This window comes from Pristis pectinata, chromosome 27, assembly GCF_009764475.1.
Source record: "Pristis pectinata isolate sPriPec2 chromosome 27, sPriPec2.1.pri, whole genome shotgun sequence".
Classification (NCBI taxonomy): domain Eukaryota; kingdom Metazoa; phylum Chordata; class Chondrichthyes; order Rhinopristiformes; family Pristidae; genus Pristis; species Pristis pectinata.
In genome coordinates, this window is record NC_067431.1 from 14,527,863 (window position 1) to 14,541,583 (window position 13,721).

Consider the following 13,721-nt stretch of genomic DNA (forward strand, 5'->3'; position numbering starts at 1 on the left):
TCACTGTGTTTCAAATGTTGAAATAAAACCCTTATTTAAAACTTGCATTAAGGAACAGAGCCACTCACAAGTGAGCAGTAAGTCACTCCAGTAATCGAAGAGGAACGACATTTGTTTTGCCGGCTTTTAGGTTAGTCTTGCTCTCTGCAGTTTCAGGCAGGAAAGTGTGTGTAATGTCAGTTCGGGCGGTCACTGTTTTCTCCATTCACTAGTTGAAGCCAATCAATCAGCCTTCAACTAAACGGACCTGTCACATCAACTCCCAGGAAAGACGGTTCCAGCACACTGAAGTCCTCATCTGGGCAGCTGGAGTGAACGGAATGGGTTGATTAAGGGACATGTTGGAGTGCGCTGCCTTGTGAAGATGTAAATATCCCGCAGTGGCATTCCCTCTCCTGGTGTTTTAATGTGCTCAGGTCTGTCCCAGCATTCCAGTCCCAAAAATCAAGGAGGCGGAGAAAAGCAGCACGAAATTTCCTCATCAAGTTATGGATTAAATGTCGAATTTCTGAAGGCAACATGATTTTGTCCTCTCTCACTTTGGTGCTGATGGTCGGTAAGTGCTTCGGATTATCATGTTTTATTTCATTTGGTCCCGCTAATCCAAAACGAGAAGTTACATGTGTAAAACTTCGTTCCATGGTTTTGGATCGGTTTTTTTTACGCCTGGTTTCTAAAATCTGATTCTTTTTTGTACCAGTGTGGGTGAGGCTGATGAAGACTTTGGGACGTGCGATAATTTTGGATTCCTTAGCGACTTTCATAGTTACTTCATGAAATCCATTTTATTTTCCACTATGGATTTGAGCTTACTTTAAACGTTTTATTGGTTTAATTTAACATTAGCAGAACTTTATTTGTTGTAACATCGACAATATGCCATGTATAATTAAATTAGATGATGCTGTTGTGTATGTTATTGTGTTTTATGCCCCTTTTCACTTCAGTTGAAAACTTTCTTTAAATGCAATTCACTAAGTAAAAAGCAGCATTGTTTCCAAAAGATGTAACTCGACCCATATTAGAAACAGATGTGGTCTGTTACATTAACAGTTTCCAGACCAAAACAACATAAACGCGGCAGACTGGGTTAATGAAGGGGGTGGCTGGAGTTTATTAACAAAAAAGAGGACAAAAAAAGCAATTGAACGTTGGAGAAAGGATTAATATTGCTGCGCTGTACTGTGAGGAGTATCTGATGGTATGGTCTCAGTATCTCTGCAGTCGTGAGACATCTGGATGCAGGCAGAGCCACTGACCCGGAGCGTGAGCCGCTGGCAATTGTGTGTGAGGCACTCGAGAAGCGCGGTGCAGCCCTCCGCCAGCTGCCCTGACCCCGCGTGTTGTCCTCACGTCCTCCTCTGGGACTCAGGGACTTCAGAGCAACTTAGCCACGCGGGGAACAGCTAGTTTTATTTTGATCTTGTGCTTGGTCGTAGGGTTACTTAAAATAAAGCGAGTTTGTTCTGCATTAAAACCAGAATGACAAGAAGGGATAAATCTGCTTTTAATGGATTGCATTATCTCCCTCTGTATCAATTCTAAGCAAACTGTCAGAAGTAGAAATTTCAAAGAGTTAACTTTCTATTTTTTGAAACGCTTTGCTTCAAAGTGGAAAGGCACAGTTCAAACTCTGTGCACTCCTGCTGATTTCATTTCTAAAGGTTCATTCATTGGTATTTTTGATGTTTACAGGTATGATCTCATTATGTGCTTTTGGGACATTATATAAATAACTGGATCTGCAAACTTTGGACTTTAACGCAAAATCAATGCAACCCCTTCTGTTGTTAGCTTAACATTGAAAGCAAACTGGACTTCAACTACACTTTCGGAAACATTATCCTAAAGGTTATTCATCTGAGAAACAGATAAAGAGGGAATTTCAGAAAACAATACTTAGTAAAGATGGGGAATGCTTGGTCACGTTGAGAGGTTTTGATGGAGGTTTCGAAGGTAAGAGATTTGGCCAAATGGAGGTCTTTGGAGGGATGATTCAAGCATACAGCAGTATAAGAGTTGAAGACAGTCACACAGTGGCAATGGATCAGAAAAAAAGAGCTGAAGCTAAAGGCTAGTGACAAGTTGAAGAAATAGTAAGGGCCACAGAAACAGATTGAAATCAATTATTTATTTACATTAACGCAGAATACACAAGGACGTTCAAAGACAAACTTTCACTACTAGTTCACAATCATACTAAGTGGCTTTGGCTCCATTTGGACCAAATAAAAATTAAATTATATATTTGATTCATTTTACATTCACTTCACTTTGAAGAAATAATTACCTATGTACAGAACTACGGCATCGTTTTAAATCTTATGTTTATTGGATCTCTTTCAAATTTATTAAAATGTATAACCCCAAATGTATCTGAGAAAGTTCCCACGTCTCCAATTTAATAATGATTGTTAAATATAGAGCATTAGTCAGACCGATGTTTAATTGATAAATTGCTGTATTCTTTTCTCTGTGTTAAATGAATAAAGCAGTATAGGACGTTTCCTTTGCAAAAATTCCCTGATTTTTAAATAATTTGGGATTCAGTTACCTAATCCATCCAGACTGAGTCCCTCAGTTTGACACATGTGACCATGATCCTATGACTCCATAAACTATAGAGGGTGGGAAATGGAGTAAGGAAGTGAATGAGTGAGTTCTTGCATCTGTGCTTTATTTTGTAAGTTCACCTGTGAAATGGTGAATGTCATAGGTTAGCAGAAGTGCTGCCTTGCTTGTAGTTTAATTGAGTGCATTCTTGCGAGGTTTCTTACTGTGACCATTGTGGTCCACTCAGACCTTTCAGATGGTGTGGAGGACCTTCTCTTTGAATTGTTTCCATCCAAGTGTTAAAGGTATTCCCACATATCTGTAGGATAAGCAGTTCATAGATGTTGATCCAATGTCAATGAACGGACAGTGATTGATGCCCAAGTTAAAATGGTGTGTATTATTGGTGGGAATGTGGTAATACATCCATTCTTGTTTGTGATCTTCTTGGTTTTGGGAAGTCCTCACGAAGAAGCTGTGAGTTGCTGCAATGTATTCTGCAAAGTGGTGTTTATAAATTCTTTTTTGTTGGAGGCAGTCACTATCTGACATATTATGTGGCTGAAACTTCTTTCCACTTACCAGCCCAAGCTCAGCTGATGCCCAGGTTTTTTCTGAATGCAGACATGAACTGCTTGATTAGAGACATAAAAATGTTCTGGGTATTTTTATGAGTTCAATATAAAGATTTGTATCAACAGAATTTAAAGAATAATACTTTAAATTTCATTATTTCATAAGAAAATTCCAAACAATTTTCAATGGGGAATCAAATAACTGTTGATTATCAATTTAGAAACAAATATTTAAGATTATAAGTATGAAATGATTGGGCAGAGAGTGGTTGGGGCATGGAATGCACTGCCTGGGGCGGTGGTGGAGGCAGGTACATTGGTCAAATTCAAGAGATTACTAGATAGGCATATGGAGGAATCCAAAATAGAGGGATATGTGGGAGGAAGGGGTTAGATAGCCTTAGGTGAGGTTTAAGGGTCAGCACAACATTGTGGGCCGAAGGGCCTGTATTGTGCTGTATCGTTCTACGTTCTATGATCTTTTTCTGCATAAAACTTTTATTTTGATTCTGAATGAAAATTTTAAACTGCAGATACTGGAAGTCTGAAATAAGAACAGAAATTGCTGGAAACACTCGAGGTCAGGCTGCATCTGAAACCTCCTCATCAGCTGATTATCTCCAGTATTTTATGCTTTTATTTCTTGTGACACTCCTGAATGATAGTTCTGCATCATTAGCCTAATTGGTTTACTAGTTTTGTATGAGAGGAGAATGTTGTACGGACATTTATTAAAATGATTCGAAGGATGGGAGATCTCAGTTGTGTAGGGTGGAAAAGGTAGGGTCCTTCTCCTTGGAAGGGAAGAAGTTGTTAGGGGATCTGAAAGAGAGAGTTCAAATTATAAGTGGTATTTGCAGAGTAGGCAGAGAGAAACCATTTTCACTGGTTAATATCAATTGGCGATTGGCAAAGAAACCAAACTTAAAAAAAAGGAAAGACTTCTTATATGCAGCAAGTGATTAAAGTCTGGAATTAATTGCATGGGGTAGTAATGGAGGTATATTCAATTGTAGGATTCAAATGGGAACTGGATAAATACCTGAAACTCAAGAAATTACAGAGCTATGGGGAGTGGCAAGTCACTGGGACCAGCTGAGTTGGTTTTGCATAGAGCTGGTATGGATTTAATGGAGTGAATGGCTGCCTTCTCTGCAGTAATCATTCTGTGAATAGCTCCCTGAGTTTAGTTAATCTGTGCTTTTGAAATGAATTTATTTCAAATCTAAACTGAAGTATTTGGGTTTGATTGGACAGTTACAGTCACTTGTAAATGAATGGGATTTTGCATTCTTAGGCACAATGCATTAAAAAAAAACTAAGTATAAAGTGCTCATAGGTGTTCAATCCAGCTCCTAGTGCCCCAGAACTAGGAAGGCAACATTGTTCAGACATTACTGTCTGATGGAATTATTAAAAATCCAGACACCTATGTTTTCTGGCTGTGAATGCACACATGTTGACATGATCTGACGACAGGCTTGGGATTGATTAGGTTAGCACCTCATCCACTAACTGCCATGGTTAAGCACGCAACCAACCTTCATTATGAATCCTTACACACAGTTAGTGACAACTTGCTGGGTAAGTAGCGTATCCAGGAACTGCAACCCAGCAAGGAGTTAATAGCTTCATTGAGATATGTCATGTTGGCAGAGAAAATCAGAAGAATGAAATATAGGTAACAGAGAAGACAATGACAAATGAAAGGGTTTAAATTGCGCCATAAATATGAATGAGATCACTTGGTTGTGTTACATAATCTGAATCTCCAGCTCTGTTCTTCAATTTAAAGTATTTTTGCCAATTGGACTGTGTTTTCTCACCTGTAAACAGGGTGAGACATCTGGAAAGCAATACTGTCACCTAAATATGGGTGAGCATATTCTAATCAAATGGAATGACAGAAAAGCATAAATAAAATTAGAAAATGCTGGAAACACTCGGCAGGTCAGGCAGCGTCAGCAGAAAGAGAAACAGAGTTGACGTTTCTGGTTGAAGACCCTTCGTCAGAATTCATGCATTATATATTTCCTTTCATTTTTCCCATCAAAGCAATCCTCTTGGTTGAGAAGAGGGAAAGGCATGGGAGGAGGCTGATAATGGATGAATAAGGCCAGAGACAGAGGTCTGATCTCAGTGGCAGAATATCATTTAAGTAACAACCTGCATGCTCTCCCCACAGACAGCCAAAGTGTCAGAGGACATTGAAATTTTGAGGCAGGATGGATGGTGTAGCTGGGAACATATGGAAATGAAACCCAGTGCCCAGTGTGGGGTGGCAAGGGCAAAATCCTTGAGGGGGATCTTGATGATGAGGAAGGAGAGCCAACTGATATCATCATTGGACCATGACTTTGACCAGTTGGGTAGACTCCTGGATGAGTATGGAATGAATCTTATCAAGGGCTTGAATAATTGTCTTAAGTATGACAAGACTTGGACTGGGGTAGGTCAGAATGGGTTTTTCTGTTCCAATATTTAACTCCTCCCACTTATCCTCTCCTATTCAATGGTAGGATGGGATTTAGAATTGCCACAGGATTCAAGGAATGATAGCACATTCCTAAGATGGTGGAGATAGTTGATATTTGGAGTTAATTATTAGAGAGCATTTTTGTTTGGTGTAATCAATTACAGAGTAAACCTGGAATCTTAAACATTTAAATAATAAAACAATTGAAATGCTCTGCCAGCAATTCTGGCCACATTACATTGCAGCTGATGTAGGCAACCTAGGGTCCAAATGACTAACATGGGCTGCTCTGTATTTGCTTTCCCAGTGGGCCCTATGTGTGCAAGCATTCAGCAAAGCGCCAATTAACATGTCCAACTGCTTGGCCTGTAGCCAAGCAAAAGTTTCATTGGTGTTTTGAAAAAAATATTAAGTGTGATGCTTGAATATGTGATTGAGCTAATTCAAAAACTTTATGGGAAATTGATTACCCTAGAAAGCATTGAATCCAGCAGTCTGAAAGCCAGTTATTTTCTAAGACCGCATCAGATGTGTGTTGCATTTCATCCAAATCTCTGCTCACATTTCTGGCTCTATCAAGGGCAAATCAGGGCTGCAGCACTGGTGAAAAAGCAGAAATAGCTCGATTGGTTGAAGATTTTAAAACACAAGCTTTTGCACCAGTGCAGTATATTTAACTAAGTAATTAACATCTTGAAGTTGGATAGACCTGTTAAATTATAATAGAGTCATAGAAGTTTACAGTATGGAAGGAAGCTAACTGGCCCATTATACCAATGTGGGCTGTTTAAGAGCAATTTCTTGAACTCATTTTCACTTGTAACACTACAAGCAGCATGTCTTCAATACCTGATCAAACCCTTTAGAAAATTATTTATGGAATCGGCTTCTACTGACTTCAAGGAAGTAAACACTTGTTTCTCTTTTTCAGTTTTACCCTTCCTCTGTTTTCATTTGCCTTCTATTTACATCATCTCCAGGTAGATCATTTGTGTTTGAGAAGCCTTCACCACCCAGTCTCTGCCAACACCACCACCATTTGTGACATTGAGTCTCCACTCTGCCACAGACATTTCCATAGTTCTTTCCACCCTTCCTCCTTCTCCACAACTTAAACTATATTTGATTTGCAACTTTTCTCAGTTCTGATGAAGGGTCATCAACCTGAAATATTGACTGTTTCACGGATGCTGTCTGAGTTGTTGAATAATTAAAAACAGCATTTTCTGTTTTTATGAAGACACAAGAGATTCTGCAGATGCTGGAATCTGGAGCAATAAATACAGAATGCTGGGGAACAGCAGTTCAGGCAGCATCTCTGGAGGGAATTAAACAGTTGATATTTCAGGTCTAGACTTTGTCGATGAAGAAATAAAATCCATTGTCCATTTAAACAAAACCCTAAAAATATTGATTTGATTTTGTGTGTACATTCTCTGTATGGGATTGTGGGAAATTCCTAATGAATTTTGCCATGAGGTAATGATGAGTTTCCTTAACATTGGTAGTCATTTTTAAAAAAAAATTAATTTGTGAGACATTTAGAGTGGCACAGCTAGTAGAGCTGCTGTCTCACAGCAGCAGAGATTAGGATTCAATTTTGACCTCGTGCAGTCTGTGTGATGTCTTCACATTTTACTTTGACCACATAGGTTTCCTTCAGATACTCTGGTTTTCTCCCACAGCCCAAAGACTTGCAGCTTGGTAGGTCACTGTAAGCTGCTCCTAGTGTGTCAGTGAGTGGTAGAATGGAGGGGCATGGGGGAATTGATGAGAATGAGTAGAACAGAAAATGGGATTAATGTAGGATTAGTGTAAATGGGTGGTTGATGGTCAACATGGACTCGGTGGGCTGAAGGGCCTGTTTCCATGCTGCATCTCTCTGATTCTGACCCTTTATCAGACTGGAAAGGAAGAGGGCAGAAATCAGAATAAAAAGGTGGGGGGAAGGGGAGGAACACAAGCTGGCAGGTGATAGGTGAGTCCATGTGAGAAGGGAAGGTAGGTGGTTGGGAAAGGGGGGATAAAAGGGAATGATGTGAGAAGCTAAGAGATGATAGGTAGAAAAGGCAAAGGGTTAGAGAAGAAGGAATCCGATAGGAGAGGACAGTAGGTCATGGAATAAAGGGAAGGATGTGCGGAATGAGTGGGAAGTGATGGGCAGGTCGTGAAGGTGGGTCAGCTTTCCAACATCTGTAGTTTTTTGCTTTTTGATCAAGGGAGTGTTCCGCATCTAACAACTCACAATGAGAAAAATGCTCCTCTTCTTCCTTCTAGATCTTTTAGCAATGAATTTAAAAGTGCACCCTTTTTATTACCTACATTATGACACCAACTACATTCTTTTTACTTCTTTGGTTATAAAGGGCATTGGGATATCCTGAAATTGATGTAAAAGAAATTATATGAAGGCAGGTTTTTCTTTACTTAACCGATTAAAGCTTCTCATTGTCCTTAAGTCCTCAACTACACCACCTCTTAATCTTCTGGAAATATTTTGAAAATTATGCTTGGAATATGTTGGAAATCTCTCATTCTTGGAAACATCTTGGTAAGTGTCCTGTGTACCCTTTTGTTAAGGCCATTATGCTTTTCTGAACTGTGATTCCCAGAATGGTCCACCTCCATCAGCTGAGACCTAACCAGTAATTATGAAGTATTAGCATAGTCCCTTTGCTTTTATATCCTGTTCCTCTATTAAAAAATGCAAGAAATCCATATGCTTTTTGGATCACCTTTTTAACTTATCCTGCCAACTTGGAGAAATTATATGTATTGGATACCAAGAACTTGCTGCTCATCCACAATTTGTGATTTGATTTTCTGATCAAGGTATTTATTATTGAAGTGTGTTAATGAGTGAAGGAAAAATGATACAGGATGAAAGGAGGGATCCCATGAAAAATAGCAACTGTTAGAATTCTTGTATCTGCCATCGTGTCACTCACCATAATGTGGTCTCTGGCACATCGACACGACAGTAACTTATGACAATTGTCTCGTTCAGCTTAGAGTGAACATAGAGTCAGCTTTACATTGTGTCATCTGTTTTAAAGACTGCCTATTAGAGTTAAGGTAAACAAATATCACTGACATTCTGCATTCCCATTCCTGCTATGTGTGCGCTGTCATGAGGAAACCCAAAGGGTCAGGCAGACAGCTCTCTTCAGTTCTGATCATGCAGTGTTCTCTGCATTTTGTCAGGCATCAGACATATCAACCATATCATTCCATGGCTCCATCTTAATGAAATGTTCAATAAATTGCAATGGAAGGGCTGTAGGGAGTTTGTGTAATATAACATTTAGAAGCTGGCATTTGTCCAAAGACTGAATTTATCCTCTATAATCTTCGAGTTCATGGTGACACTATTTATGAGACCAAGAACCTGACACATATTGAACAACGTGAGAATACAAAAAAGAGACCAGAACGGAGACTAGACAAAAATTTAATTATATATTTGTCACACTGATATTTAATTATCTCAGTGAAGTTTTCATTTAGAGATGCTAAGTTTATGTAAATCAATTAAAAATCATATTGTAAATACTCAGAAGGTTCTTTGTGGAGCTTTTGCCCTGACTTGCCCATACACTTAAATTTTAACTAGAAGATGTTATGATAAGGAAATGTAGATTTAAAGATAAAGAAACTATAATCAGCACATCTTTTAAAATGGTAAATGATGCCTTGACTTGCTGAGTTAACGTCTGGCAGTCAGCTGTTTTGTGGATTATATGCAAGGTTTTCCTTATACAAATAAATCTTTTCTGCACATCTGGCTGTGTTTTTTATGACAAGAAAGGTCAGACAGTTCTGTTTACTAATGTTTGTAGCATTCATTATTATTAAAATACATTTACGCATTTTATGTTATCCAAAGATTTCACACTTCATCCATTGCATTTTCTAACTCAAGTGAACTATTTTCCTACTGCGGTGCCAAAGATTTGGTTTAATACTTTTTTGATACAATATTTACCGGTTATGTTACTGTGTTAAGCAAAGTCTTTTAGAAAGTGGATGTGTTTTGCTCACCTGTACTTGTGGCCATGAGATTTCAGTGTCATGCCAATGACTTTGATGTTGAGCTTTTGCATGAAATGGTCAAACAGGTCACTCAGGGCAGCCATGGATGGACAATAAATGTTAACATTGCCAATGATGGCCTCATCCTAAAAATAAATAAAAAGTATTCCTTCATTCTTTTATTTCATCATTCTATTAGATTGAATCCGACCTGTTTTGTGAGACAGGTTTAAAGAGGGGACTTGGCTTGCAATGATCACCAAATTAACAACTTATCGATTAGCTTGCCCTCTTGCAGAGTTCCAGAGAGCAAACCCTTTACAAAACTATGCTTTAAAGCATTAATTTGCCACAGCTAATGACGTTGACTGAGTCAGTGGGTATTAAACCAAAGTACCCTTGATGTACTTTACCACAGACCAACACTGCTAGCTATTTCGATTTAGAAGACAGTGTACTTGGAAATGTAATAAAAACAGGATTTGCAAAATGTGGGTTATGTGACACATGTGAAACTGCATTCTGACATTAAGATTTGCAACTGTAAATTTAGCTGAGTCAACAAATCTTCTTTTCAATGTTGCATTGGGAATAAGTAGATGAAGCTCAAGTGGTTTTTGTTTCAGCCAGGGAAAACACAGGGCCACATTATATTAGCATGTAGTCATTTTTGAATTATTTCTACTGGAAACCATATGACAAAAGGGGAAACACGCTGCTTGAAAATTTCATTGATCTGAGGCCAGAGGGATGGAACATGATTTGAACAGCCTTTGATGTTGTTTCTAAAGTCCTTCAGAATTTGCACGACACACTGCCTTGTGGAACATGTTGAAGCCATTTTTATCTCTTAACTTCTTCCACCACTACTGGATTAATTACTCATTTTATGAATTCTTTGTTGGTGTTAGTCTGTTAAATGCAAACTCATTTCCCAAGTTTGCCTACATAGCAATAGTAACTAGAGTTATATTGGTTGGAGAAATACTTTGGGTTATTCTAAGAACTTACTCTGATTTTGATTGAAGTCAAAGGAAATGAACACCAGGAAAGATTGATATAAGCAGCTGAATCAATGCCAATTATTTCATTACTGTCCCTCAAGAGTCAGAATTATCCCCACTCAGACAATTTGGCTGATTGTGGGGTCACACATACTGTATTTATCCCATGACATTTATGATCTGGAATGCTCAATGGGAGATAATTTGATGCCTTGCACTGATACACTCTCCTTGATGGGTAAAAACTAGAGCACTCAAGTAGCAGGAGGAAAGAAGAAAGACTTTAATTCGTATGATGCCTTTCATATTCCTTTTAGGATGTCCTGAGAGCCAATAGAGTACTTTTGAAGTGTGTTATCCATAGTACAATTGTAGTTTGTGAAAAATAAGCTCCCACAGGAAGTAATGATCACACAAATTGAACTTAAGTAATATAAAACAGAAAATGATGGAAATAACAGGTCAGGCAGTCTTTGTGGAGAAAGAAACAGTTAATATTTGAGGTCAATGATTGGTCAAAGCCAATTTCTCATTTATTTCAAATTTCCCACATCCGCAGTTTTTCAATTTTGCTTTTGGTGCTGTTGGTTAAGGGATAAATATTGGCTAGAATACTGGGAAGAATTCTCATGTTTTTCAAAGTTCTGCCATGGGATATTAAACATAGAAAAGAAGATTGAGCCTCTGTCTAACATCTCATCTGAAATACAGCAACATCAATCGTGCACCAGTATTGTAGTAGTCTAAATGCCGAGACTGTGAAGTTGGATTTGAACAAGGAAGTTCTATTTAGAGGGCAAGAGTGCAATCAATTAAACTATAGCTGACATTGCAATGTTAACACATTTATGATATTCTAAAATCTGTAGGAGAACTGAAGTATTTTGGATTATTATCTACATTTTGTACAAACTCCTAGAGACATATGTATGATTTTTCCAGGGCAATTGTGGTGTTTTAAGGTCCCAGGACTTCACAGTAGGAGTTCCTTTGCCCAGTCATCTTCAGCTGCTTCATCAGTGACTTTCCTGGGATCAGAAGTGGGAATGTTCACTGATGATTGTACAACGTTCAATTCTATTTGCAACTCCTGAACAAGTGAACCAATCCTTGCCTGTATTCATAAAGACTGAGACAACATTCAGTCATGGTTTAGTAAATGGCAAGTAACATTCATGTCAGAAATTGCCAGCTTCACTACCATCATTGAATTCCCCACCATCAACATCCTAGGAAGCACCATTGACCAGGATCTTAACTGGACTACACACAAACTTTGAACCTACAAGGGCAGGTCAGAGGAAGGATATCCTGTGGGTAATTGACTCACCTCTTGACACCCCAAAGTCTTCTGTCATACACAAGGCAAAAGTCAGGATGTGATGGAATTCTTTCCATGTACCTGCTTGTGTGGCTCCAACAACTGTCAAGAAGCTGGACTCCATCCAGCACAAGCCCACCCTCTTGATTGCTACCCTAAGCATTCGTTCCTTCACCCATCATTGCACATCGGTTGCTGTGTTTACCATGTACAAAACACATTGCAGTTATTCACCCAGGTATACCAATAGCATCTCCCAACTGACAAACTCTACACCAAGAAAGCCAAGGACTTCAGGTACATAGAAATGCCACCACCTGCAACTTCCCCTCCAAGGCACACACGATCTAGGCTTGGAAATACATTGCCGTTCATTCATCGTTGCTGGTTCCAAATCCTGGATTCGCTTCCCAATGTCTCTTGGGGTTACTTTCACCAGAAGGTCTGCATCTCTTCATGAAGATGGCTTACCACCACCTTCTCAAGGGCAATTAGGGATGAGTAGTAAATACTGGCCTTGTTGGAAATGACCAGATCCTGAAAAACGAATAAATTTTAAAAAAATCAGTCCCATATTCCGAAGACTCATAGTTTTGTGTAGAATTTTAAACCAATTTTCCCGTGAATGATATGGTGTCATAATTCTAATTAGTTGTCATTGCCTTTTTTCCTTAAACTCCTTTAGTGCATGCTGAGGTAAACTATAGTACACTAAGGTTGAACTGTGTGGAGAAATTACACAAACTACTGTTGGGGAGAAGTTACACAAATGTAAATTGATTTTCTAGAAATTAACAAATCAAGGAATGGTTTGACTGAAGTTTTTAAAATATTATGGAAAAATGACAAGTTAAATAGAGGGAAGTTGATATCTGCTAATTGTGGGGTTGAGGTGGATGACTGGTCCAAAAATTGTTCCCAGATCTTTTAGGAGTAAAATTTGGGAACAATTCTACCCCAAAGAGTGGTAGAGGTTTAGCAAGCTATGTCAGCTGTTAATCTTAAATTTCAAATTGATGGATTTTTGTTTGCAGAAATACTAAGAAATAAGGAGGAAATGCAGGTGTATGGAGTTAGATCACGGACCTGCCAAGGTCTCATCACATAACAAAAAAAGTACGATGTACTGAGCAATCTACCTTTTGCTTTTGTATTTCTACAGCAATGCAGTAAAGCTCTGATAATCTGCTATCCGATTGTTTGGAAGTCCTCATGGTTTGGCATCTGGCACACCAGAGCCCTGGCTCCTGCATTTCCTTTAAACTTGTCCATTTCCCTCCAGTAAGACTGTTCATTTCCCTCCATAGACGCTGCCTGACCCACTGAGTTACTCCAGCACCTTTTGTGTTGTTCCTTATAAACATACCAGATTCACCACAAAATTCGTCAGACTACTGTTTTACGTAACACCTAAATAAATAGAAATTAAAAGTGTGTTTTGAGTATTAATTGCATCCAATAGTCCAGAAAATCTGACTGTCCAGCACGATCAAAGGCATGAGTGTGCTGGATTAGTGGAGTTTTACTGTACCTCAAATTACTTTGTCACTGAATGTGAACAATGGCATTTCTATCCCACAATGCATTTCCTCAGAATATGGGGGAGGCCATTGGCCCATCAAGTCTAAGTTCGGCTCCATCAGCATTCCCACCAATCCTGTTCCTTCACTTGTTCCCCAGTAATTTATTTTCTCTCGCATCCCTTATGATTCTCCTGTCACCCAGCTACACTAAGGGCAATTTACAGTAGGCAATTAATC

The 13,721-nt window shown here is 38.8% G+C and overlaps 1 protein-coding gene across 1 annotated transcript in view; it reads left to right on the forward strand.

Annotated features, from left to right (window-relative positions):
- The first annotated feature begins 229 nt into the window (after positions 1 to 229).
- LOC127583745 (CXADR-like membrane protein) overlaps positions 230 to 13,721 on the forward strand; it is an 89,724-nt gene continuing 76,232 nt past the window's right edge. Inside the window, exon 1 of the mRNA XM_052040044.1 lies at positions 230 to 556. Within this exon, the coding sequence (XP_051896004.1) occupies positions 520 to 556 (37 nt within the window). The 5' untranslated portion in view covers positions 230 to 519. The remainder of the gene's footprint in view (positions 557 to 13,721) is intronic.